The 27,612-nt window shown below is 49.5% G+C and overlaps 2 protein-coding genes across 2 annotated transcripts in view; both read right to left on the bottom strand.

Moving 5' to 3' along the window:
* Positions 1-2,114, bottom strand: part of MAPKAPK5 (mitogen-activated protein kinase-activated protein kinase 5) — a 33,804-nt gene extending 31,690 nt beyond the window's left edge. Inside the window, exon 1 of the mRNA XM_012730884.1 lies at positions 2,037-2,114. Coding sequence (XP_012586338.1) covers positions 2,037-2,114 — 78 coding nt within the window. The remainder of the gene's footprint in view (positions 1-2,036) is intronic.
* A 7,640-nt stretch (positions 2,115-9,754) lies between these two features.
* The window catches only part of ALDH2 (aldehyde dehydrogenase 2 family (mitochondrial)), a 23,997-nt gene continuing 6,139 nt past the window's right edge, over positions 9,755-27,612 (bottom strand). The window contains exons 2-13 of the mRNA XM_004691071.2: positions 23,708-23,812; positions 22,626-22,766; positions 21,558-21,637; positions 19,599-19,710; positions 18,996-19,124; positions 18,505-18,618; positions 18,289-18,391; positions 17,605-17,789; positions 15,087-15,251; positions 13,508-13,665; positions 11,989-12,103; positions 9,755-10,189 (exon numbers count right to left, since the gene is read on the bottom strand). Coding sequence (XP_004691128.1) covers positions 10,157-10,189; positions 11,989-12,103; positions 13,508-13,665; positions 15,087-15,251; positions 17,605-17,789; positions 18,289-18,391; positions 18,505-18,618; positions 18,996-19,124; positions 19,599-19,710; positions 21,558-21,637; positions 22,626-22,700 — 1,269 coding nt within the window. The 5' untranslated portion in view covers positions 22,701-22,766; positions 23,708-23,812 and the 3' untranslated portion in view covers positions 9,755-10,156. The remainder of the gene's footprint in view (positions 10,190-11,988; positions 12,104-13,507; positions 13,666-15,086; positions 15,252-17,604; positions 17,790-18,288; positions 18,392-18,504; positions 18,619-18,995; positions 19,125-19,598; positions 19,711-21,557; positions 21,638-22,625; positions 22,767-23,707; positions 23,813-27,612) is intronic.

Genomic DNA, 27,612 nt, shown 5'->3' with positions numbered 1-27,612 from the left:
GAGGAGCCTGAGGAGCCCGAGGAGCCTGAGGAGCCTGAGGAGCCTGGGGAGCCTGAGGCGCGGGCGGGTGTGGCGGTAAGGGGCAGGGCTGGGGCCGCACGCGCCGGCTGCTCTCCGAGGAGCTGTGCCCCGCCGGTGCCCTCCTCACCCGGGACGGCTGGCGCCGAGTAGGCGGTCTGTTGGCGCGCACTGCCGAGGGCTGCGGCGCAGCAGGCGAGCTCAGCCGCGCGCGTCCTGGTGCTTGGCCGGGCGAGGGCCACCCCAGGGCCCCAAGCCTGCCCGCGCTGAGTAGGTTCTGCCCCTGCGGCGTGAGGACGGAGCTTACTCTGCGGCGGACACTTTCACGGAAAGGGGCTGGAGCGACTGTGTGCGACGAAGAGGACAGAGGGCGAGAACGGGGAGTGTCGTTGAGGCAGCGCCCAGTCGCGCACCCCCTGTTGGGGGAGTGCCCGGCCACGCGGGCCTGGCCCGGAGCTGGGCCACTGCGCCCAGGCACCTTCTGGTGGGGGCCCAGGCACCGGGGGCAGGAGGACAGACTGAAAGGAAAGGAGCAGAAAGCAAAGTCAGGATAAATGCTGCCGTCGGCAGCCTCCCCGCGCGCCTCTCCCTCCACTCCGGCTGCCCCTCCCCGTGCCCCCTGGTCCCTGTGCAGGCTCCGCTGCTTCTCCAGGTCTCCTTGCTCTCTGTGCTTTTTCTCTTGGTCTCCAGCTTCTCCAGCTTCTCCCTGTCGAGCTCCCCCCTTCCCCGGGGGCCCCCTGTTGCACACCTAGAAGAGACCAAATGGAGGTTGTAAGCTAGATCTCCACTCCTTAGCATCAGGAAAGGCCTGTCAGAGGACCTGGCAGGAGCTGTGGACCAGCCTGCCCTTGATGGCTCTTCATCCATGGGCTTAATGGTTCCTGAGCACCGCTGTGTACAGGCCTCTAGACGTGGGGGAGCAGGTGGAATAAAACCTGTGGGTCTTGAAGGAAATAACTGGGAAAACATGGTTTGTATATGTGACTAAGACAGCAGGGTGCTGAGGTAAGAGAATAACTGGATGGGGAGACTTTTACCAGGTGATCGGGGAAGTTCTTTCAGGAGGTGATTTTGAAACAGACCTTTTAGGAAGGAGAAGTGTTTGTGTATTGGAAATAGGGGAAGCTGTGTCTGGGAAGGTGGAAAAGCAACGGCAAAAGTCTTGAGGTAAAAGCAAGCTAACTGTGTTCTTGAGCAATGAGAAGGTCACTGGATTTAAAGAAGAATGAGGATGGAGAGCTGTGCAGAGACTTGTCATACCCACCATGGGATCGTGGTGAAAAAATTTCATTTTATTCTGAGCCATTGGAGGACCATTTTAAAATCTGTAGTGATATAATCAAGCCATGTTATGAAAGGGACTGTGCTGCATAGAGAATGGAAGATGGCCAAGTAAGCTGGAGACATGGACAGCTGTTAAGCTATTGGAGTAGTTTGATGAGATGATGAAGCAATGAAGACAAATGGACTTAAGATACTTCTTGGAGGTCGAGTTGACAGGACTAACTGAAGGCTTTGATGTGGAAGGTGAGAATAAAAATCCAATCAAGAATAGCTTGAAGGCTCTTCCAAGGATGGTGGCTAGAGGGATTCAGAACGGTCCAGCACTGTGCGGGATCCTGGTGGCCTCTAACACCAGACATTCTGAACCCCTGATAAGAGAGTTGTTTGCCTTTATATCAAGAAGTTTGGGGGAGCAGCAAAATCTGCATGTGGACTGTGCCCAGGCCAACCGGAGGAGTTTGTGTTATGAGCCCCAAAGTTCTTCGGAGGTGTCTAAAACGAGAAGACATGTCAGCGGGGCACCTGGTGGCTCCCCCCATGTGTGTTAAATGTGTCCTGGACAAGAGCACCCCACTTTCCTTATTGAGGAGAAAAAAGTTATTGAGAGTGATGATAGCATAAGCACACTCAGAAAATGAAAACTTAAAATGAAGCTTCTTTTTAGTAATTAAAAGAAATCAAAAGGCTTATTCTGACAAAAAATAGTAATAATGACTTCCAAGTGCCTAGCTTACGCAGCCACATGGGTAATGGTGCCATTCCGCCATGAAAGACTTGATGAAGGTGAAGGTGGGATCCAGAATTCTTTCCATGGAAGTTGCTGAGCTGTTAGAAAAGGCATGACGTATTTTTCCTATGTTTTCCAGCAAAAAAAAAATGCATCTTGACTTTTCCAACAGCCTAATAGTTTGAGGTGCAGTATAAGGCCAGTAAGTAGTAGGATATTGAGGTGAAGACATAATTGTCCAGCAACGTTATTGTTCTCTTTGTGGACTGTATACCTATAGGTCCACAGCCCTCTTAAAGTAGGGGTGGCCATGCACCTGTGTTCTCCCCATGGCAAGTGAGCAGAAGAGATGATCAGTTTCCAGACCTGGCGCAGAGAATCTGTCAACAGGTTCTCTATTCTCTTACTTATCCTGCAACTTGAAGACCATGATGAGAGAAGGCAAGAGCTCAAGATGGAAGATCCTGGGTGGAGGAGGTCTCAGCCCCATCGACCTAAACATTCACTGAGGATTATTAATATGAGAAAAAAATGAACGTGTGTTGAGTGTTTGTGCCTTTAAGTCTTTTTGTTATAGCAAATGTCTCTGTGCTACCTAGTATGATTATGAATAGTAATCCAGTAGTGAATTTCATGAGGAAGTTTCTAGATGACTCAAATTGACATTCTTCATAGCAGAAAGTAGCAGTTACAGTCATCTCTTCATTGAGTGATAGGAGTTTATCCAGAACCTCTCTGTGTGTTACACAATAGAGATGCAGAGATTGAGAGATAAGCTGCTTCCCTTCAACTTATCAGCTGTCGACTGTATGTGTGCCTATACCTGGAAACCTACTCTCCCCTCTCAGTGCACACAAAAAACCTAATCTCACTACAGACTCTTCAGCTACTTTCTAAATGCTATTTTGTCAGAAAGATGGTGCCTAATCCTTGTTCCCTGTCTAAATCAGACATTCCTCTTCTCTCAGGCCTTATTTCCTTCTACCTCCTGTACCACTGGTTTTTTCATTCAGTTTCTTAACTCTTTCAGACCCTTCTCTCCCACTAGACTATAAATACAGTTAACCCTGAACAAAGGATAGCTTATAGTACGTCCACAGCTCCATATCTTTGGGTTCATCCACCTAAGCTTCATGTTGGTTGAATATGTGAACGCAGAAACTGAAGATAGAAAAAAGATCCACATGTAAGTGAACCTTGCAGTTCAAACCCATGTTCAGAATCAACTGTAATTTCAGCAAGGGAAAGAATCTTGTCTGTATTGTTGGTTACATCCTCAACACCCAGCCTACTGCAAATGCTTAATGTTTGTCAAGGTCAATGACTGGAGAAGGCGAGCTCTGAGGAAAGAGGGCTAATGAGATGATAGAAGCAGTCTCTAAGCCTTCAGCCAAGTCTGCCTCTTAGTCTTGTGATTTGGTGTGATCCCTTTATCTTGTTCTCACGTTCTTACTCTCATCTGAAGGAAGCCACTCACCTATTACTTTATTAGTTTTCGGGGGCTGCCATAACACCACCACACCTTCGGTGGTTTTAAGCAACAGAAACTCACTGTCATCCGTTGTGGAGGCCAGAAGTCTGAACTCGGTGTTGGCAGGACCAAATTCCCAATGAAGGCGCTATCTTACTCGCCTTGAAGGTGTCTAGAGATGCCTGCGGGCGCAAAGGCCCCAGAGGCAGGCTTAACATTGCACCATGCCGGTGTGTGCCGCCTCCAAGAATCTGCCACTAGCACAGGAGAATCGCCTCACATCTCTTAGTGCTCCCTTAAAAGGACTAGTCCAGTGTTCATTTACTGTCCTTTGATAAATACCTATGATTGCATAACCATAAAAGGCAACCTCTGGAGTAGGTAGCACGTAGGTCCCGATCATTGTCTTGGGCAGCTCATTCCTCAGAGTAGCCCTAGAAGGTGGTACCATGATTATCTACATAATGGATGCTGGGGTGGGGGTCCTCTAACCACTGCACTCCACTGCCTCTGTGAATTAAATGCCCTCTTGCTGTGACAGGAACTTTTTGCCACTGTGCAGTGGGAATGTGATGAGACACAGCAGTAGTAGAGCAGGTTTGCAAGGCAAGACTGCTGCTTGAGCAACAGTTCTCATTTATCGAAATCATACAGGATAGCAAAAGCTGATCATATGACAATGGCATAAGTAGTGTCCAGAGAGTGGGATAGGAAAGAGGGACAAAGTTGGAAAGGGAAGGGGACATAGGATGTTATCACCGGCAGAGTTATCCCAAGATCACCTCAGAGGTAGTCACATAATCAGGTCAACAGCAGCCTCGATGGCCCCGGGCCTGCCTCGTGATACAAGCTCTACGCCGTAGGTAGTCAAGAAATGTTCTGCTGTGATTTGTGGTTAGCACATAAGTCACAGTTGCCCATGAGTGGCCAGCTCAGAGGCCACACCCTCTGAGTTCCATTTGGAGTTGGAGGATGGGCGCTGGGTGTCAGCTTGGTAGACGACAGTGCCCAGTGACTCAAATACTGTAACTGCTCCCACAGGGGCCAAAGTCTACACCAGTTGGTTGAAAGTAAGGGAGATCAGCCCAGATAATCTGGACAGCTAATTCAGTCTGTAGGAAGGCCCAAAGGGCAGTGGGAAGGCTTCCCTGAAGAAGGACATGCCTCCAGTGGATGACAGCTTCCCAAGCATGGGCGCTCCTGCTGGCTGGTCCTGTGAAATTTCAGACTTGCCCTATCAGCCCGCAACTGCATAAATTTACTCTTTGATACCTAGGTACAAACATGCTCATTGTGATTATTTGTATTTACATATTTCCTGGCTTCAACTACATGTTGAAGCCTTTTAGTTCCAGAGTCTACCCTCTGCTTCAACCACCTCAGCAGTATCCCTAGTGTCCAGTTCCACAGTTTTGGGAATCTCATTGTCGTGCTGAGTCAGGCAGCCACCCTGGTGCATTTAGCCAGGCCTGAAGTGGGAAAGGCTGGTGAGGAACACAATTACAGGGGAGGGGCATGGGCAAAGTGGAACCCTCCAAATGGAGTCTCCAGGGAGGCAAGTAGAATCAGGAAATGTTACCTGCTATCCCCAGGGTAGCCCTGTCTTTTAGATGTTTCTATTGTCAAAAGCTCCCACAAATACAGTATCGTGTCAGTGTCTCAAATTAAATTTCCCTGTATTTGATAACTGTGTAAAATAATAGCCAACATAAAAATTCAAACAATATAAAGTATTAAGAGGGAAGAGGACATAGTGCCTGCAACCTACCCATAGCCAGTCGAGGGAAAAGAGAATGTTTACAGGGGAGGGCGGGGTGACCAAGCATTTGGGGGGAAATGCTCAAAATGCATGGATATGGGTAAAGAGCTTATGAGTGATTGCTGTGCTATTCTTAAAACTTCTGTAGGTTTGAAATAATTCAAAAATAAAGAGGATAAAGCAAGTATCTTTTGAAGGAAGTTTGATAACCAGCTGGTCGGTTTAACTGCACTTGGAGAGGACTGTCGTTCTGTGTAGTAACCAGAAGGTGGCCCCTGCACTTAGAAAGTGCCTCATCAGCCAGGTGCCCAAGCTGCTAGTTTCTTGTGTCCTTTACTTGGCCAGAAGCACCGGCTTCCTCTTGGGCCCTGGGCAGGCTAAAAGCAGAAACAGCAGCTAATCTACCCAACACTCCTGCGACTGACCCAGATCCACATACCCACAGAGATTAGGTGGTTCATAACCTGAGAACCTTGTTGTTTTTTCTCTTCAAGACAGCAACCTGAGGTTTGGATTGGTTCCTGTCACTAAAAGCGCAGGATTAATAAGTGTCTAGGATGTCAACATAATCGACATTTCTTCATAGCTTTCATCTCCTTTGTTATTTGTTGGTTTAAAGAGCAGGTTCTCTTATAGTAACAGCAGTCTGATTCACAGGCCTCAGCAGCATTTGTCTGTTTTTTCCATTTCATTCCTCAAGGGTTTCTTGACATTGTTTGGAGTACTTAAAGCTTGGCAAGAACCCCATTTTATTTGGGTGAGCTATTTCTTCCTCATTCTCAGCCCAGGTAGACCATTCCTGGCTACAAGGGTGGACCATCGGGCCTCAGGTCTAAAGGAGTCACCACACCTCATCCCTCTGACTATAGTGACTGGTGAGGGCAGGGGCAGGATATCGCATCGACTGGACCAACCAGTGTGAGCCTCGGGGTCTCTGCGGGAGCTAGCAAAAAAGGGACTTTGTCCTTGCCAGTGGACTTGAACCTGGCAAGGTGTGAGGCCAGAGCTCTTGAGAACAGTTGGCTTCGCTAAGAATCTAGGCCCCCAGAACCAAAATGGGTACAGCCTAAAAATGAAGCCCATGGGCCAGAGTTTGAGTTAAGAGATAGAAACCGGTGAAGCTCTGACTTAAGCCATGGCCAAAGCCTAGGGCCTGAGATTTGGGGATAGGAAACCATCTTTTCTACACTAGTATGGATTTGTTTTTCTGAATCTTGCAACTGAAATATTCATAAATAATACAATGTCTACATAGAAAATTTTCCCAAAAGTAATGTCACTCTATATGATGAGAATTGGATTCATCTGGTGGTGAGGTATAGCATCACCCCATCACTCTTAAGTCTCAAGGGAAGAGGGCTTCTTGTTAGAGAGTATCGACAAGCAGAATTGTTTTGATGACTGTCAAATCACAACTTAGTGTTTCACATCTCAGCAAGAATTACTGTCATCCCCTAAAGTCCATTCTTTCCTTAGGATTAAGAACTTGGGGTAAAAAAAAAAAGAAGAATTAAGAACTTGAGTTGTATTTATTTTTTAACTTATTTGTGCATACAGAATTGGGTACAGGCCAGAGGTGCAGGGGCTGTGAGAGGGTTCACCAGAGACAGTGAGGAGCAGAACAGACAGGTTGATGAAGTGCACCACTGAGGGGAGCAGTGGGCTGGTCAGGAGAGGTCTGCAGCACCATGTGGGTCAGCCAAGGAGGGCCCAAGAACCTGAGTTTTAGCTGGACACGCCAATCAAGGCCAAATGAAATTATAATCTTCCTCGTCTTTCTTTGCAGCTAGATGTGGCCATGTATCTAGATTTTGTCCAAAGAAATGTAGTGTCACATGGGACCTCTGGGAGATCTCCTTTCAGAAAGTGGGCCCCACCTTCCTCTATCCTTTTCACCTCCCTGCTGCCTGGAATGTTGATGCAGTGGCTGAAATAGCAACCACATTAAACCTTGAGGATGAGGGCCCTACCTTTGTGAGGAAAGAAACTATTGAAAGAGTTGGAACCCAGGTGCCTTCAAGCATTTGTGGACTCACTTTAACAACCCTTGACTGCCCACCTCTTGATACCTTCTGCCTGACAGAAAAATGAGCTTTATTTTCATTTTAAGTACTCTGCCTGATAAACATGAACTGGAACCTCTGAGGTCACACTGAGGTGACCTCTAACTTGTAGATTTATGTCCAATACAGCCACAGATGATTTCTGTCTGGTAAACACAAAATGCTTATAGTTACTGTTTCCTGCCTTAAAAGGCGTTAGCCAATTTTATTGTTTCACCTAGCAGTCTTACTGACATTCCTTTATTAAAATGCCCACAAAGAGCCATTTTCTCCAAGTGGCATTTGAACCTGCTTTACCATCTTACTGGGTCCGTCATTCATTAAATGAGTACAAACTTTGACCTGTGTTTTATATTTGTACAGGATCTCATTCTTAACTTTGAAAACTAGACTTTGACATGCATTAATTATAGCTTAGAGTAAATATTTAAGTAGACAATAGTGGTACTCCCATTTACCTAAAGAGTATAAACTGTGGGCAAATAACTGAGGTCAAACCTTCCAGAACTAAATCTGACAAGCAGCCTAGAAAGTGAGTGAAATACACTGTGAGTGCCCGTTAGGGACCTCGTACCATCTCTTTGCATCTGGCATCTTGATTGTATTGTAATCATCTTTTGAGAGCCTTCTCCCCTCAGCAGATTTTCAGCTTCTAGAGATAGTAACCGAGCCTTCTCTGTTCTTTAATATAGCATGGGGGTGTAGGCCAGAGGTACAGGGTGTGGGAGGATTCACCAGGGACAGTGGGGAGCAGAAAGGCAGATCTGAAATACATTGCTGAGAGGGGCAGCGGGCAAGACAGGAGAGGTCTGCTGCGCCATGTGGGTCACTCGGGCCATAGCTGTGAGCCCTGAGACTTAACCCCTCAGCCACGAGGAATCTCAGTAACTGGGCCTTTTTTATTCTAAGGGACCCTCTTCTGTTCCTGCTTCACTCCTGTCCCCTGGCAGATTGCAAGTGTTGGGAAGGCAGGCATGAGTCCATCCCCGGCATTCACATGGCCAGTGGTGCAGGGCAGGACTAGGAGTTGAGAACAGGGTTCAGAGCTCTTTGCCCTTTGCCCCTGGCCCCTGGCATAGCATCATGGTGGTGGTGTTGCAGCTGGCCATCAAGCTAAAATCATCTCTTTATTGACAGTGAACCCCATTTCACCTTGAAGCAGCATGAACCAGAACATCCCATCATTGCCAGCTGATCACAGCAGCTCACTCACCCTCTTTGAGGCACACTCAGTTCAGGTATGAACAGTTGTTGAATTGTTACATTTATTTGTGTGCACCTAAGTGGAATCTAAGTAATGAGGTTTGATTGTATTTCATTATTTTTAATTCAGTAATATTTGCATGCTTTTGTCTTTTTTACAGTGCCTTCTGTTGATAGCAGTTAGATGCTATTATGTATAGCAAAAAAATTATCTAAAAGTAAATAGAAAGTAGTAGTATGGGTAAAGGCATATATGACAAAAATTGTGACGCACTCTTCAGTGAAGCTGAATCATCTTTAGCGGGCTTGTGGTCATTTTCCAAGGCTTAGTCAGCCTCAGTGGTCTGACCAGAGGTCAGCCAGTAAGTCACCCCCCAAGGCCATGTGCAAATTCACAGAGGATGTATTTTCCTAGGAGAGGACAAACTTTTCCTCATATCCTCATATTCTTAAAGGAAGCAATGACCCAAACCTGACCACAAATTATAGAAAGCTATTGCAGTTCACTCCTTGTGCTCCTATTCTGTGACTCACCAGGAAACCCGACTCCTCAGTTCTAGTAGTGATAATTAATCACTAACCCACCAGGTCCCAACTAAATGAAGTGAATGTTCCCGAGAGGAGACTCGGGCCTGGTCACTGGGACTACAGCCCTCCCTTCAAATGAGTCCACTGACACTGGCTTTCATGCATGAGCTGGCTCCCACGGTCTGACTGAGGGTTTGACCCAACACCGAGAGCCCACCTTGGGCACCAGTGCCTCTCCTGGCTTAACCCTCTCCGGAGCACAGGAACCAGGGTCTGGTGCCGGTGTCCTGCCTGGGCCCCAGCACCGGGTCCTCCACGGGTCAACAGGCAGAGACAGTTGTTCATTTAAATGAAAGAACAAAAGCTGCCCCCGTTAACCCGGAATGGAGAGTGGGGACGGCTGGTCGGTGCATCCACACGCCGTGACACTGCCAGGTGTGACATGCCATGGGGGGAGCCAGGTGGCCGCATCTCTTGGGGGTCTGGAGCTGGAGGAAGTATGACCCAAAAAACGGAGCACAGCACTGATTTTTTTTTTCTAGTTTATTTTTACATCATTTTGTACATTTTTTTTTTCTATCTCAATTGTAATCCCCGCGGGTTTCCCACCACCATGTTACCCGTGCACCATCACCAAAACCCTGTGCACTTCCCTCCCCACCCCCCCACCCCCGTTTTTGATCCCATTCCCCACTCCACCCCCGCAAAATGTCTCTGGTATATGGACAGCACTGATTTTTAATGAAATTTAGTGGGAAATAAAAAGCAAAGCACTAATTGTTGGAACAGTTGTAAACAACAGCCTTTTCTTGCGCCCTAAAGTTACAGAAGTGAGTCAGATGGACAGGATGGGGCGTTTCCATCTGCCTTTGAAACACCCCCACCCCCACCCAAGCTACTAATAGCGTTGCAGTTTAAAGGCTTTTCCCAAATACTCTTCATTCTACACTGTCCTCCTTGTCATTTCACTTCCTGAGACTTCATCCAAGGGAGCTTGAGAGAAAATTTCCTTTGAGGCTTTGAGCATAGAAGGGCCGTTTTCTTAGTGTTACTAATCTCACTGCTCTTTCTGCCGCTGGATGAGAGGGGAAGCGGTGTGGGCCTTATGAGTTCTTCTGAGGGACTTTGACGGTGACCTGCAAGAACAGTGCAGAGAAGCTGTGAGTCCCATGCTGCCCTGGGATCTGCACTCATGGGGCTACCTGAATATGAGCAGGCAGCCCCCGTTCATTACTCTGACCCCCCAAGAGCCAAATGGTCAATACCAGGATCCAAAAGAGCTGTGACATGTGTGAGCTCACTCTGTCCCCCTTGAACCCAGTTATTCTGGGTGGTGACCGGGGTGCTGCTGGCATGAAATGGGCAGAAGCCACTCAGCACCATACAATGCACAGGCCCCACACCAAGAACTGTAACCCCAAATGTTGACAGTGCTGATGTGGAAGGACTGCACCCACCCTTTCCTCCAAAAGAAACAAAACAAAAGCAAAAAAACCCACGAGGCTCACAGTTGTCCAAATGTGAAGTGGGAAGCTCCCATGCTGCCCTCTCACCCCCAAGACACTGCAGTTCTCGGGGCGCAGCCCTGGTTCTCCCACCCTCAACTCCGCCTGGAGCGGTCATCACCTCCACTACCTTCATTTTCATCAGCGCTACCATCATCATCAGTACATCTCCAGCTCTTCGAATCTGGGCCTTGCTTTTTGTGTTTACTAAGATTGTTTAATTAACAATAAACAAGCAAATACATCTGCTTCAGTCTTGAGAACACAGATTTGTCTTAGCTGTCATTATACTCAGGCTTAGCACTGTACGGGGGAAGGAGAGTAACTGACTGCCTCCCCTGCTCCCCTCGTCCAGCCTGTGCTCCCCTCTCCTCAGCTGCTCCCTCTGGCTGGTTTATTTGTCCTGAGCATTCTCTTGTCCAGTCCAGGGAAAGCCCAGTCTGGATCACTTTTCTTTTCTTTAAATATCAATTGTATGTTTCCTGGTTAAACTATTATCGGTGTTCATTACACAGAGAAAATTGTTTTCTTTTTAGTGTATTTCTTTCCTGCCTTTTTCGTATTTATGAATAAAAATACCTCAGAGTCTATGCAGTATAACCCCAATTTTAAAATAGTTTTAAAGTAATACATACAGTATAAGCCCAATTGGCTGTATATATTACTTTAAAACTATTTTAAAATTGGGCTTATAATGCATATATTACTTTGCCTTCTGCTTTTTTTTTTTACTTTAAAAGATGAACAAACTCCATATCAAATATTCTATAAAAAGTTTTAACGGCCACTTAGTCCTGCATAATTATGGGCATTTAGGCTAATTTTTCCCTTTGAGAGAAAGCTCTTTGTATTTCTGATTAGTTCTTCAGGTTATATTCCCATCACTGAGACTGAAAACTAAAAGATGGGGTAAATTTATGGTCCTCTATATCTAGTGACCTAACGTGATTCTTTTGTAAAGATATACTTTTACCTAGAAGGACTGGGAGGTAGGCAGAGGTATAGGGGGAGAAAGGCTTCCCCAGAGACAGAGTGGGGAGCAAACAGGCAGACTGATGAAGTCCACTGCTGAGGGGAGCAGCGGGTGGGTCAGGAGGGGTCTGCTGCGCCATGTAGGTCAGTTCCCTGGCTGGGGATGGAACTTAGGCCGTAGCAGTGATGACGCAGAGAACTAACTGGTAGGTCCCCAGGGAGGCCTCCAGGATTCTTACTAGAACCTTTTTCTCCCTGCTTCATTCTGCCTCCTGGGATCTTCCTTTCACTGTGGTGTCACAGACCCTGGCATATAACAAAAGGCACCATGGGATCACGTCTCTAGTTATTTCTCAGGAGGCAGACTGGGTCTCTATCCTCTATGGTAGCTTCTCTGGCTCAAAACAGGAAACTAAGAGTAAACACCAACAAGACAGAGAGCTGAGAACCATACTCACAGTTTTCACTTCTGTGTACGCCTGCAGGCCATACTCTCCCAGTTCCCGGCCATTCCCAGACATCTTGTAGCCACCAAATGGTGTCTGGGCCCCAAACACATCATAGCAGTTGACCCTGTCATTTGAAATGAGATTTCAGTATTGAACCATTGTAAGAACCAGATATAGGAGTTGAAAGGAAGCCACATGAAATAAAGCCTTTGGTCGTCTTGACCTGCACAGTGTGGTCGCAGATGGATGTCACTTGCAGGGTTCACCACGTTAGTGTCCCGTGTTAACGACTCGTTTTTGCTAATCAAGTGCTGCGCTTTTTTTACTTAAAAAATGTACTAAATTTTAATCAGATTTGAAAGTCACTTTTGAAAGTGGACAAATCAACAATTTATAGCATATTCGTAATGTGTGCCACCAACACCGCCATCTCATCCACAGTATTTCCAATTTCAAAAAGAACCCCACACCCACAACAAAGTCACTCCTCATACTCTTCCCTTCACCTCCGGGCAACCAAGTTACTCTGTGTCTATGAATTTGCCAATTTAGAACATTTCCTACAAGCTACCAAACACTATGTGGTCTGCCAGTGCCAGTCTCCCCAGAGGCTGTAATCCAGGGGCACTGGCTTCCTGCACGTAGTATGTTTACAGAGATGGTAGCATGTGGCCAGTCGTGTGCTGCTGTTTAGTGAAAAGACTATGTTCGGGGACAATCACTAAGGTGATGTTTGCAGAAATGTAGATGGCTTAGCCTGCTGCACACCCAGGCTGTGACAGGGGCTATGTTGGATGTGCTATCACTGACCAAAGCATCACGAGCCACATGGCTCCTTCCTTTCTTTTCATGGCCGTGTGCTATTCCATGGTATGGAGTGACCACATGGCTATCCATTCACCACTGACGGAGATTTAGGTTACTTCCACCTTCTAGTTATCAGAAACAATCTGCCTATGCTTTTTGGGGCTAGCCTATATTCCTGTTTCTCTTGGGTATATATATTTGTGTGTGTGTGTATATATATATATACACCTAGGAATGGAATTGCAACTCTATGTTCAACATTTGGAGGAAATATCAGGGTGTTTTCCACAGTGGCAGTACCATTTTACATTCCCACCAGATGGGTGTGAATGTTCCAGTTTCTCCACATCTACACCAACTCTTGGTATTTTTTGTTTTTAAATATTATATGTCCATCCTATAAGTGTGAAGTAGGTGCTAGGTTTCCAAGACTAGTATTATATGTTGTAGGCCCTCAGCTCTGGTCTTCTGCTATGACCACAGCTTCGTAGGTGGTCATCCACCCACCTGTTCTAGAACAGCACATGGGCACATGCACTGGAGAGCTTAACCTCCCGAAGGAGAAGGGGCAGGAGAAATCTCTAACCTGTCTGCTGCCACACCCTGACTCAGGAGGACCTGAGCCTAGGACGCAAATTCTGGGGTATGAGCACGGGATTCCCGAACACTCTGGCTTTGGCATCCCTACCTGCGTGGTGAGGAACCACTGGGAGGCTCTTACCACACAGTTCCTGCCTGGAGAGCCTGGGACAGGTAATTGGCCTTGTCCAAGTCCTTTGTGAAGACAGCAGCAGCCAACCCATACTTGGAGTTGTTGGCTCTCCCGACGACTTCTTCTATGGTCTTGAACTTCAGGATCTGCATCACTGGCCCAAAGATCTGGGATGAGAGAATAGATCAGGGGAGCTTGGAATCACCAGCTCCCCACCTTTGACCATGCTGAGCAGAGGATTCCAGATGTGACAGGGTGTCCCCAGAAGAGGTAGCCCACCATTCCCAAGCTAACTGACAACGTGGATTGACGCACAAAGGACCTTCTACGTGCAGCCTGCTTTACATGCTGTATCTTATTTCCACATGGTCACACCAGGCACGTTTACAGGCACATGACATGTAGACTCAGTTTCAGAAAATTTAAGCTGGTCCTTTAGCCGGGGCATATACTACATGATGAAGAGCAACTGAACCTACAGGGTCCCTGCTTGAGACATTCCGGTTTTCTCTGGACTGCCCTGCCATTTCTGCAAGGAAGCCTGGTCTCTTTGAGTGAAAGATGAGATTAGAAACCAAGATTTAGAAGCCAGGTGTGCCCATGGGAAGAGTGCTGTTCTCTGCCCACAGGGGACAGACTAGGGAACAGACATCAAAGCAGAAGGAAGGCAGGTGGAGAGGAGGGTGTCAGGGAAAGGCTTGAAGAATGTACAGTCAGCTGTAGTGGAACAGAGACTAGACAAACCAGGGTGAGGATGAAAAGCAGGCAGCTAGAAAGGTCTTGGCACAAGCACACCAGCGCCATTCTCGTAAGAAAGCTAAGGAACTCAGACTTCTGGAATGTTCCTGGACTGGGGAGTATCTAGACTAAGCTGGAAAAGGCAGCCAGAAGTGCCTCAGGGGTGGGCAAGGACTATGGATTTATTTGGGCTCTGAACAAAGTCCAAAAACATCCAAGTCTAAGATCTCAAAGCATCAAAGTACTCGTGATGAGCCAAGAGGCAGAACTCTCCTCTGCCTCTTTTGCATTTCCATGAATGGGGTGTCACCATAGCATTTTCCTGCATAAGATGCTAACAGACTTAATCCTTGCTGGGAGAGCAGAGCAAGCATGAACTCTAGCAGGGCAGAGGACATCCAGCCAGACGCCCCTGGATAAAACTGCCACTGGAGAGACCTGGCACACAGCAGGTATCAGTCAAGATTTGTGACACAAAAGAATGAGCCAGAGCTACTGCCCTACATTCCTTAGTGCTGAGGGGCAGGCATGCAGACCTCTCTACGGAGAGGTTAGCCCTTTGGTCTTCATCAGCGTCCTGCTTACTTTCTGGGCAAAGCATTCCTTAACTCATGGCTTGCAGAGACCAAACACAAAGGACTCTGGATGCCATGCCAGAGAATTCAGTTCTCCACTGGCCAAAGAGGAAAGCCCTGAAATTAAACAAATTGTAAATAATCTGTTCTAGGCATAGAGCCAGAAGTCAGCTCTTTGGCCCAAAGTTAGCTGTTGGGTTACAATGTCAAGTTGCTGGACTGAACTGCCCACATCTCCTCCCGAGAACATCCCAGAACATCAGCCCCATGATGACCTCCTCCTTTGCGATGGTCATGCCATCCTGCACATCTCCAAACACGGTCGGCTGGATGAAGTAGCCACGGTCAGCAGCAGCTCCTCCCCCACACAGCAGCTTCGCCCCCTCTTCCTTTCCAGATTTGATATAGCCAAGGATCTTCTTAAACTGAGTTTCATCCACCTATGGCAGAAGAAGCCCAGAGTTTACTGAGATGCTAGAGCCAGATCTCCCCTAGCTTCAGGGGGCACACAGGCTTCGGAGACACTCGAAGATCACAAACAAGAAAGGCTGGGAAGAAGAAATACAGGTGAACCAACCTCACCAGACCTCTAATGCACAGCAAATCCACTGTTTTAACTTTTCAACAATGAGATTACTAAAAGCTTAAAATAGTAAGGAAACATATTGATGGCAATGGTATGTTTCATGTATTCCAATAGTGTACTCCAGCGCTGTTACAAAACCTAATACAGTATTATGTCAACTATATCAAAAAAAAAGGACTAAACTTCTACAGCTATTTGAAAATTTATTATATCTATCAAAACTTAAAATGCCCATAGATAGCCTTTTACCCAGCTAGGTGTGCACAGGGGTCTGAACAGGTTCCTACTTCCTGGGAGCATTTTGTAAAAATAGAAAAAATGCCAAGTATTTGTTAATAGAAAGGATGGTTAAAATAATTCTGGTATATCTACAAATTGTCTATTCATTAATCTGTGAACTGACCCAAAAATACAGCCTAAGAGAGGAAGAAAAGTTTACAGAACACTAGATATTATATAACCCTATTGTTAAACAAAAACCTAACTCTGTGTGTGTGCGATTACCTATGGAGAAGGGAAATGGATGGGATCAGAGGGGCCTTTTTTTTTTTTTCTTTAAACACTTTATTAGATTTTAAATACAGCTTTGAATCACTTTAATAGTTCGATAACCACAAATCACAAAAAAAAACATGAGCAAAGAAGAGCAGCTGGGATTCACAGCAGCACTATTCACGAAAGCTAAAAAGTAATTACCTGTGTCCACCAACAGATGAGTGGATAAAGAAAATGTAGTCTGCCCACACAATGAGGCAACAAGGAGTGAGCACGCAGGCATGGAAAGAAACTTAAACCAAAGAAACTTAAGTGCACAGAAAGCCAATTTGCAGAGGCCACCTAGTATATGACTCCCACCACATGGCTTGCTGAAAAGGGCCAATCTACAGACATGGTGAAATCTGCACAGTGAAAAGATCAGCGGCCCCTGAGGGGGTAGCGCAGGGGACTCTGTTCTGGATGACACTGTGATGGCAGGTACCTGACACTATCCATCTGCCAGGAAGCAGAATGAAGACCAACAGTGAGCCCGACAGTAAGTGATGGACTGGCTAATAGTAATGCATCAATATTGGCGCATCAAGGACAACAAACTACGAAGTCAGGGACGGGTGTGGGAGTAGGGGTCGGTACAAAAATATATGCTGGAACTCTCCACTCTTCTGTAAGCCTAAACTATGCTTAAAAAATGGAGCCTATTTTAAAAGAATCTGCCTTAGGCGGCCCTAGAGAATTGGGAGTGGACACCAGCATGGCAGATACCCTTGAGAATGGAGTCCCCAAGGAGGTTCCTGTGGGCTCTGAGGTAGCTAAGGACCCCATGGACAAGGATTTGTGGAAGCAGCCCTGACCCTGTGATCCCTTTCCTGCGAGGGGTGGCAGGACCAGGACAAAGCGACCGGCTGGGTCTAAGGACAGGATTGGAGAGCAGGAAGAGGAGAGGGCGGGCAGAGGCACTGTTCATTCTTACGATGGCCACGCCGTAGGCAGCCACAGGAGCTGCACTTTGCAGAGTGAAGGCTTGTGGCGACCCTATGATAAGCAAATGTGCTTTCTCCAACAGGTCAGAACTTTTTAGAAATAAAGTAAATAAAATACTTAGGAATTTTTTAAACTAAGGTGTTACAATTTTTAAGAAGATATAATGCCACTGCAGACTTACCAGATCACAGTACTTTAATAACCCCTAGAAAACCAAATCTTCATATGACTTGTTTTTGCTGCAGTCATTTGGAAAGGAACCCGTAAGAGCTCTGGACTGTGCTTATATAGTCTGGTTCATTAAAATGAATATGTGGTCAGAGTAAAATATTTTTTGGATGAAACAGCTCAGAGGAGTATAAAGTGAAACAAAATCCCTCCACATGCAATGACCTTTACCCCACTGGGCAGAGACAGTCACATGACAGATTTGTGTATTCTCCTGGTGAACGGATGCATTTGGATGGCCTAACTCCAGGAAGCAGGCATTCCTTGTACACAGGCACTCCTAAATTTATTATGTGTATCTAATTGACAAGTACTTTCCTTCTTTAACTTCCACCTCAGTCACCCCGTGAGAGGGCGGGAAGGTTCAGCAGGGCCATGTAGTTCCCTGGGGAGACACAGCTGCTGGGTGGCAGCTCCGCCGGCCTGACTCAGTCCGAGGCCCTTTCTGCTTCTCTATACTGGCTGCAACATCCAGAGCCACCTGCCACCTCTGGGCTTACCTGTGGCCCCTGCTCGGTCCGGCTGTCAAAAGGGTTCCCCACGACCCGAGACCTGGCTCGGGTGACACTCCGCTCCACAAACTCATTGTAAACGTCCTCCTGCACGAAGGTCCGAGAGCCCGCACAGCAGCACTGGCCCTGGTTGAAGAACAGGGCGAAGTGGGCCTGCTCTACAGCCCAGTCCACTGAGGAGGCAGAAAGGCACAGTGAGAAGAGGACAGGCCTGCCTCCGGCGGTTGCTTTCCCCCACCCCATGCCAGCCTTGGGGTCCCCAGCAGGGACCAACCCAGTATAGGAGCAAGACAGGCCAGGCCAGATCACCTCAGAAGTGGTGGCTGAATGGCAGAAGACAGAGCAGTAGTCATGTCTCTGGGAACAGCTGAGGGCAGCCTGAGGACAACCAGCAGCTAGTGGCAGTTAGGGAAGGCTCCCTGGGGGCAAATATGGACCAGGAAAAAGGAGGCGATGGACAGTCTGAGAGGAAGCGAGCTGCTCTGCTGGGCAGGAGAGAAGCAAGGAGCTCAGATCCTGCAGGCCACCGGCTGTGCCAAGGAACCAGCCTCCATCCTGCAATCCTGGGGGCAGAAATCAACTCCAGTGGACACTAAGGATTACAGAAGTGAGCAGAGGCAGTCTGGACAGCAAGTGGCTGACCTCCCACCAGACCTGCTCGCGAAAACTTACTGTCAGCATCCGACATGATGATGTTGGGGCTCTTTCCCCCCAGTTCCAGGGTCACCCGCTTGAGGTTACTGCTCCCAGCAGCAACCTGAATTAGGCGGCCAACCTATGAGGGAGCAGAACAGACAAGCTCTCAGTGGGGCAGGGGCGGGGTAAGCAACGGCTCTCATGGGCACAGAACAGAGGGCCCCACAAGCTGTGGCCCTGGGGAAGGCTTACCTCAGTGGAGCCTGTGAAGGCCACTTTGTCCACATCCTTGTGGGAGGCGATGGCGGCCCCAGCCGTGGGGCCAAATCCAGGAATAACATTGACCACTCCAGGGGGAAAGCCGGCCTGTGGGCAGTCAGCCATGTCATCTCCTGTTCCAAAGGGCCTGGCGCGGGGAACGCATCCCTTCCCATGGGGGCTAAGGCAGTCCGGCCCAGGACACAGGTGAGCTGACACAGGAATTCTAAGTGCATAGCAAAGAACCAATTTCCCGGGGTTCTCAAAGGCTTTTTACCCCTTCCTCACTCAGGATTATCACTCCCTAAAAATGGGCCCTGCAGAGAGACCTGTGTAGACAGCAGGTAAGGGGGGTCACTTTAGCTAAAGTGTGGTGACTGACTGGCTGGGGCAGCCCCTGCTCAACAAACACCAGCCCCGAGTGGGCCCCTCCTGAACACTCTTTCAGGGGCAGCCAGCAGAAGGGCAGGTTAGCAGTCACACACCTCTTTGATCAAGTTGGCCACATAGAGAGCGGTGAGTGGAGTCTGCTCGGCCACCTTCATCACAACCACATTCCCTGTGGCCAGGGCGGGGCCCAGCTTCCAGGCCTGCATCAGGAGTGGGAAGTTCCACTGCAAGAGACAAAGGTTGATACCAAAATCCAAGTCGAAGCAAACTGGCACTTGAAAGCAGTGCCCCGAGAGAAGCAGCAGCACCGAATTCTCCAAACCTATCGTGTCCCCATAACTGCCTTAGGCTGAAGACTAATGAACGAGCCGGTGGCGGATGAGAACACTAGCAACTCATGTTCCTCAGGGCGTTTTCGTCGGACACCGTGTGTGTGAAGCCATCACATTCAACACTACGGCCCAAGACTGCTTATCAGAGAACTGTCTGGGCGCAGAGGGATCCTGGTCTTGCCCAAGATCGCAGAGTTCACAAGTAACAGGGCTGGGACTTGAACCCAGCTGGTGCTGTCAAAGACCAGGTGTCCGCCATGACCTGGCCATCTCCCCACAGACCTTCCCACCATCACCAGGAGCCCGTCCTGAACTGCAGCAGCGCCCAGGCTCTGGCAGTCGCTTGGCTGCGAGGCTGGCACTCACCGGAATGATCTGCCCACACACTCCCACAGGCTCATGGCGTGTGTAACTGAAGAAGTCCCCGTCGATGGGAATAGTCTTCCCGTGGTACTTATCAGCCCAGCCGGCATAATACCTTCAAGAAAAAAAGACTGTCAGGACCCTTTCAAAAGGCGAAGGCTCCAGCTGGTCCAACTGGGTCTTTCTGACAATCTCCTTTGCTCTCAACTTCTCCCCAGAGACCTAAATAACTGCTGGCGTCAGTCATCCAGAGAGGTGACTAAGCTCGGCACCCCAGAGTCCTAGGAGTGCTTGTGAAAACACCAGATTCCACGAGCCCACTTCCTACCTACTCAGTCTGGTTGTGAAGCTGATGCCCAGTAATTGGTCTTTTTAGTAACAATCAGGTTATAAAATGTGACTCCTGTACCAGCACAACACCAGAAATGGGTATCTGGCAATATGGATTCGAGCCTGGTAGAAAAGTGCAAAACCTACTAAGCAGCTGGCACCATGTCAAGACCGAGGGACCCCTCCCCAGACAGATTCTCAGGCACTGCAAATCGGAGATGGGGAGCAAGAAACAGTGACGTGCGCATGGGAGGAACTGGTTAAGTGCCCAGGGGAGCAGGAGAAATGCGAGGGAGAAAGATGAAGCAGGCAGATACAAGCAAGCTTTGTGAAATGAGGATGTGGCCAGGCTAGCTGAGACCAAAGGCCATCTGGGTTTGAACATGCATTTGTGACACACCTCATCTGCCTGCTCCTTCCCCGTATCCCTCACGTGTCTGGAAGTTACTGAATCAACGCAAAGGCATGCCCCTGGCACTCAGAAGGCGTGGGCTCTTCCTGGACTTCATAGGAGCCAACCTCTGGGTCCTCAGGGCGTTCTCCATCTCGCTACTAGTGTCCCTTGGGGCTAGAAAATTCTTTGTTATGAGGGGCTGCTGTGTACACTCAGGATATTTAGCAGCGTCCCCGCTTCCTCCACACTGTGACATCCAGATGTCCAGTCACTGCTCACTGTCTTCGGGGGAGACATGACAGCCTGTGATGTTGTCCAGCCCCTACTTTTCTGGCACTGCTTCTCCCCCTCCACCTCGGTGCAAACGGTCATTGGGGAGTAAACAGTATTTCACAAGGGCCTCTCCATAGCTGGTCAGATCCATAGCCAGCCAATGGGGGTAGCACTTAGCATCCAGAATTTGGCACTAGGCTGGTATTTGGCGCTGAACTAAAGGGGTACTGCTGAGCCCGGCTGGAGCTGCACGTACAAAGCAAGGCTGTGCTGGACAGCCAGGCTCCAAAAGGCAGACTGGCCCCAAAGGATGCCAGAGGTGGTGGGGAAAGTGCGATGGGAGTGTGCGGCGCAGCAGGAAGACACAGTGGCCTTCGGGATTTCGGCCCCCAACTCTGTCACGCCTCAGTCAGGCTGAGTGAGTTTTTGTTCCCTCCCAGCCAGAAGGCTCTGATTCTTCCTCTTACAGTTTTTGGTCATTAAATTTTTATAGAGAAACTGCACCCAAAACTAGCAAGAGGGAGAAAATAATAAAGAGACAGAAGGAAGAGAGAAGGAAAAGGTAGCAGGATCAACACAACCAAAATTGAGAAACCTTCACTAACCTAAGAAAAAAGGGGAGAAAACACATCAAAAATGGAAGTGGAACATGACTGATGATCTTACATGGTCTTTAAAATGATCCTAAGTTAAAACCTTGAACAACGGTAACCAACACGCTCATCACTTAAATGAAACAGACACATTCCAACACACAGAAGTCACATAAGCTGATTCAAACAGCCAGCAAGCGCTGACTAAATGACAGTCTTAGTACTGAGGCACTGCTCCCATGAGGTGGCGTCTACACAACACATTTCTCCACCCCCTTTCATCCATTTACTCTGTTCTATTCCCACCCCTCCAGGCACGCCCCTCCCCTCCAGCACCGAGGTGCAGAGGATCACAGGAAGCCGGAGCTGTACCGGAGACACTTGACGACCATGTCCAGATCCACCAGGTAGGAGATGACGTAGGGCTTGCCGTTGTCCAGAGTCTCCAAGGTCTAGGAACAGAGGACAAGGTCAGCACATGGGTGTTGAGTCAAAGAAAATGAGGCCAAGAGCAGTGCTGACGCTCACGAATGAGAAGGGCTAGTGGCCACTTGGTGCCAGCGGACATCTCAGGGTTTCTGGGCCACTGTCCCTCTCTTGCTAAAGTCAGAAAGAATAAGGAGCAAGAGAGGAGGAATCATGCTTCGGCGTTTCCTTTAATCATTTGACAAACATGAATTTTTTAAGCTTCTGCTGTATTAGATCCAGGAGTGAGGGAAAGACAAATTATCTTTACCAGTGTTAAGAAGGCCAGAGCACAAGGCCAGGCTGCCCACCAGCCAGAGAGACTCCCACCTGAGGCACGCCCCTGGGATGTGTAGGATGTGACCGGGCAAAGCGGCCAGTACAAATGGTGATGCAGGGCATGGCTCTCGGGGGTCTGTGCAAAGGCCCTCCTGCCCAAGGAGCAGCGTGAAGGTCGGGGGGTTGAGAGGAGACTGTGGGGCAGAACTGTGTGAGGGCCGTGGGCGGGCATGGCTGGGAGAAGGAGCCAGACCAGGCAAGGCTTCGCAGACTGCTGAGGGAACAGGTTTTTATCCTACGGGTAGCAGATACCTGGGAAGGTTGAGTGAAGCACCATGAAGTAATTTGCTGTCTGGAAGATTCACTCTGGCTGCTAGGGGGGAGGGTTGGTACAACCTCCTGGTTATCTCTGCCCCAGTAACCAGGGGAGGCTCACCATCAGGGTTCCAGAGGAAGTGTCCATTTCCAGGCTTCCTGGAAAGCCTCCCCGACCACGGCTCTTCTCGCTCCGTCTGTCACCTCCTTTCCTAGCCAAGCCCACTGCACCCAAGGTGAGGGTGGGGCGGGCACGTGCCCCAACGTGTCAGCTTGAGCCATGCTGACCAGGTACCTGCAGCAGTGTGCCTCTCCCTGGCTGCTCCCAGGAGACTGGGCCCATCTGCCGTGGGGAAGAGAACACAGGGGCTGGGAACTCACCGCCAGGTAGGTCCGGTCCCGCTCGATCAGGTCGGCCAGGCGGTGCAGCAGCCGACCCCTCTCGGATGCATCCATCCGGCGCCAGGGTGAACCCAGCTGGAAAGCGGCCCGGGCAGCCTTCACCGCCCTGTCCACATCTTCCTGGAAAACACCCACGGAGGCAGCTCAGGCCTTCTCAGCAATAACCCCCTCGGAACCCCACTCTGGCTGCCAGCGCACCCCCACCCACAGCTGTTCAGTCAGCGTCCTGAGCAGCCTCAGAAGTGAGCGGCACGCTGCCCTTCTCTCCAGGAACCCCAGTGCGAATGGCAGTCCTGACAGGTCCCGTTTCTGGCTTTTCATGTCAAAATCCCCCAGTTTTGGAGGAAGAGGCTCGGGGGTCAGTGCGTAGAATTTCACCAGTTTCTCCCTTTCTTCCAAAGCCAAGTCGTGGCTTCCTCCCACGACCAGGCACGAGCTGCCAGTACAGGGTGAAGCCTCTTCCTGTCCACAAAGGAGCAGTGAGATGCAGCTGGCTCCTGGCGCAAGAGGCACTGTGGCAGGCGGGCAGCTGGTCTGCACTGACGCTCGGCGCAGGCACCACCTGACTGCCCTCCACCGGGGGACAGTCACGCCTGCTGTTCGCAGAGGCCTCGTGAGGGTTGCTAGAGGGCTGCCTTAAAGCAGGAGGCAGGGGGTATTCCTGAAGTACTAAAGATCCTGAGTCTAATTTACAAATTTTGAGGCTTTTTAAATTACTGTTAGTGTACATCATGGAAATGACGTACATCACCAACATTACAGCTACATCTAGCTCTACCTCCCAGCCCTGACCTTCAGCTCCCTGGTCTGCAAAGGAAATTGGATTAGATGCTCTTGAACTGCAAATCTACAATTTCACAACCGAATGTTTACTGAACTGGGGTGCAAGCTCACACCTGTCTGGGAGGAAGACTCCTGTCTGTTCTTTTACTCAAGAAATCTAACTGGCACCCTTTAGTTGTGACAGTAATGCACACCATGTGGTGAGCATGCAGAAAGTGTAATCATCTTGCCGCCCCCCTCCCACTCAGCCCTGCCTGAGGAAAGTGACTGGTTCTCACCTTGTCCCCTTCAGCCACCTGGCAGATGATTTCCCCAGTGGACGGATTGACCGTGGGAAATGTCTTCTTGCTGACGGCGTCATGCCACTCATTATTTATGAAGATCTACAATGAGAAGGAAGTAAGTTCTCAGGACCAGTTCTCAACCCACTAATTTCAAGAGATGTAAAAATCAGGAGAAAGATTAAATAAGAGGTTAAAAGCTCAGGCCCTGGAAACCATTCAGTGGGCCTGGCTCAGTCATGTGGACTTTCAGTGCCTTGGTTTCAGTTAGGCTTGGCTATGCTACCTCAAAACTCAGTGGCCTAACAATTTGCTACTGTTTCGTAGTGTTGTGTCCACTGAATGGGCACACTTTTGTCTGGTACCACAGGAATGCATGGCAGACCCAGGCTAGTCAGACTCCTTGTTTGGCTTCTACAGGAAGCATGATCCAAGAAACACAGGCAGAACTCCAGAGGTTTCTTAAGAGTAGCTTCAGAAGTCTCATGGCCTCATTGTCAACACCAGATGCCAGTGGTTCAAGTGTGGCCCAGGCCCAGGCCTGCTTCATGGAGCAGAGCGCCCACACCTCTCCACAGCAAGGACTGCAGAGCACCTACAGCCTCCTTTCCCCTACCTCACTGCTACAGGACGCTGGGCAAATTTGGTATCTCCTTCAGCCACTCAGCAAATATTTAGTCAGGCATTGTTCTAGAGTGAGGACATAGAAAAGACCAAAGCCAACAAGGTCTGTTCCTCATGGAACTGGCATCTGGCAGGCACAGAAAGTAAAACACGACCTCAGATTACAAAGTGAAGAGCAAAGGAGAAAGCAGGACTCAAAGAGAGCACTAAAAAGGAGGGAGGTAAAGTGAGACTTTAGCTGGGGTGTAGGGGAGGACCCTTCCAAGGAGCAGACAGTTTGACCTGAGCCCTAAAAGAAAAAAAAGGAGACAGTCACATATAGAGGTGGCAGTCAAGGACCAGCAGTCCAGGCAGAATTAGTAAGTGCAAAGGCCCTGGGGCAGGAGTAGGGCTGGAGCATCTTCAGGAAGGGCCAGCAGGTGGAGGCCAGAGAGGAGGTAGTCCTTTAAAGCCCTTAATCCTGCCCTGGCAGCAATCACAGTGGTTGCTGCCATGAGAGCACCAGGCTCAACTCTGGGGAAAGACTGTAGGTGGTTTAATGAGGCAACATCCGGGAGGCAGAATCTTCTTCACTTGCTCTGAGAAAAGATCTGTCCCTGTAGCTGCTTAAAAAAGTGTCAAAGTTCACTCTGTGCTCCCAGGAGCCAGGCCCTGATCTCAGAGGAACACAGAGAACTCTCAGCAAACTATTCGCCTCAGGTTGGAAAGATAGAGGGATTAGGGGGAAGCCCAGTCACTTCACTGGGCCGGAACAAAGGTCACAGGAAGGGCAGCCATTCATCCATCCAAGAAAACTCTCTGTCTTCCTCAAGGGCTCTCCTGGGCCCCCCGCGCCCGCTGCAGATGGTCTGGCTCTGGCTCAGGAACCAGTGACTCTTCTGCAGTTACCACGGGCCAGGGTCAGAGCCATAAACAAGGCCAAAGCCCAGAGCTTGGCTCATGCTGGCCTCAGATTCAGGACCAGCAGGGACCCACCGGGGCTTGGCTGGCTCAGTGGTCAAGAGCAAGAGATTCTAGCTCTTTCGATCCTAGTTGTGTCACACGGCACAGGAACTTTACCTCCCTGCGCCTTGGTTTCCTCTTCTATAAAGTGGGAATCACTACAGCAACCCCTCCCTCAAGTGCCGGGGTAATGTTTGCATGGGTCTGGAGTGTTGCAGGTGCCAGATGTGTGTGGCGATGGGGATGGTCACCTGGCGACAGGAAGGGGCTGGTGAGGAAAGGGTCAGAGAAGCCACTCTCTGAGGTTCCAGTGGGTATTTGGGCACAACCCCACTCCTGCCGTCATCATGATGGCATCCCAGCCAAGCATCTAAAGTCAAACAGCTCTTGGCATCTGGCAGGGGGCACAGCCAGACTCCTTGGCTGAATTGGTCCCCCATCAATCTTAAGGGAAACAACACCTCTCCCCCGCACCCCTGGAAGGTGATGGTAATTTCCCATGGGGGATGGAGTCCAAGCTGGAAGCCAGGTGGACCCAAGTTCACGTTGGACATGGCATGCACTCCCCTCTGTGGGCACCCTCCCCCTCCTCCTGGGGAGTGTGAAGAAGGAAGCTCACAGGAGGATAAAGATTTTAGTCTGGGAGGAGGTTGGCTGTAGCACTAGCTCTGACCCTTGGCTGAGTATCTATCTCAGCAATGCCCCAGCCTCAGGCAGGTTTCACACCTCCCACCCAGCTGCTTCACCGGAAGCCCCGAGGAGAGAAGAGCGGTCAGGAAAGGGACAGAGGAGAGACAGGTGCAGCGCAGGGGGGCGCCTAACTGGTCCTGACCACCCCCCACACCCCCACAGCCCCTCTGCTTGCGCCTGAGCAGGAGGACAGGCAGCTCAGTCACCTGCACGTCATGGAAGCTGCTAATCATGACGCAGGAGCCCCAGTGCCAGGTCCTCGGGTGCTTGGCTTCTTCCCATTGAAACCCCAAAGCACACCTAGCTCCCCGCTTTGGAGCAGGACAGAGAGGCACACAGAGGTGAAGACACTTGTGATTGATCACTCAGCAGCCAGGAGTGAACTTGGCTTAGCACAGCTCTTCCTCCAGCTCTGGCCGAGTCCAAGCCCAGGTCTGTTCCCAAGATCAGAACTCTCGTCCCCTGTCTTCATCTGATTTTGAGTTTTATTCCAGGTGCTGTTGATACAAAAAGCACCAGCCTCTAGGCCAGTCACATCTGAACTTGAGTCCCGACCACCCCTCAGGTTGTGACCCTGGGCAGGCCTTTGGGGTGCTCACAAGTTCGTAGGCTGCAGTGAGAACTAACTGCAAGGCTGTAAAGTTTTTAAGTCAGGACCCAACACTTAGCACATTGTGCTATAGCCTACAGCTCTCCCCAGTTAAAGGTCTGAGGGCGCAAGAGCTGAATGGTTCTGTCCGTCTGCTGGCTCTGCCCTGCACTGTGTGCTACATTAGTTTGTGGTGAAAGCTTCTGTTATTTCGCAAACATTAGGAAGCGAATCATTAGTAAAGAGATGTGGCTAAACTCCCAGGCCTCACCCCTTCCTCTTGGCTGTCCCTCTTCAACTAGGACTGAGCGTCCACTCCCCAGCATTCATTTGCTGGGTCACTCTGCATTGTTGAGCTTTCGCCAACCCATCCTCCCTCCTCAATTGGTAAGCTTGGGCTTGCAGGAAACCAGCATCTTCCTTCTGTTTAAAGCTCCCACTTCCCTGCTAGAGGCTTCAGTGGGCCCCCCCCCCCCCCAAGGAGGAGCTGGGGTGGGAACTTCTCATGCAGCGCCAAAGCCAGGGCTCAAGTTCTCACAGGCACTTCTCTTGAGTAGATCCAAGGGTAGAGTCCACAACAAGAGCTCCATGACCTCCTGGCCTGAAACCCAAAGCCTGACTTACTTACGTAACGCGCTCAACTCGGTCACCCAGGGGAGGGGCTGGAAGCGGGGGTCCCCTCCCAGCTCACACTTCACTTCCTTGTAATGTTTTCTAAAAACAGTGCAGCCTCTTAGGGACATCAGGAGTTGACGCTTTGCGTTCTTGCTGTTGGCAAAGTGCACGGTGCTTTTCCATTAAGATATTCTATTTTCTACACATTAAATAAATACATCTCTTCATTTACAAAAGTTGGACTCACACATCTGTGTGGTATATACGTTTTAACAGTGCCAGCACCATGCCAGGCACTGGGCCAAACATCCAAGTCCTGGCTCCTTGTTAAGGTCCCAGGAACAGAGATGCAACTGCCAAGGAGCCCAACAGAGCGAGGCAAAACAACGGGGTGTGGGCCTGCTGGACCCAGGGCCAGAGGTGGGGGCAGGGGAGACCTGAA

Source organism: Condylura cristata, unplaced genomic scaffold, assembly GCF_000260355.1.
Source record: "Condylura cristata isolate star-nosed mole 26May11 unplaced genomic scaffold, ConCri1.0 scaffold00029, whole genome shotgun sequence".
NCBI classification, from domain to species: domain Eukaryota; kingdom Metazoa; phylum Chordata; class Mammalia; order Eulipotyphla; family Talpidae; genus Condylura; species Condylura cristata.
This window is presented reverse-complemented; position numbering and strand designations above follow the sequence as displayed.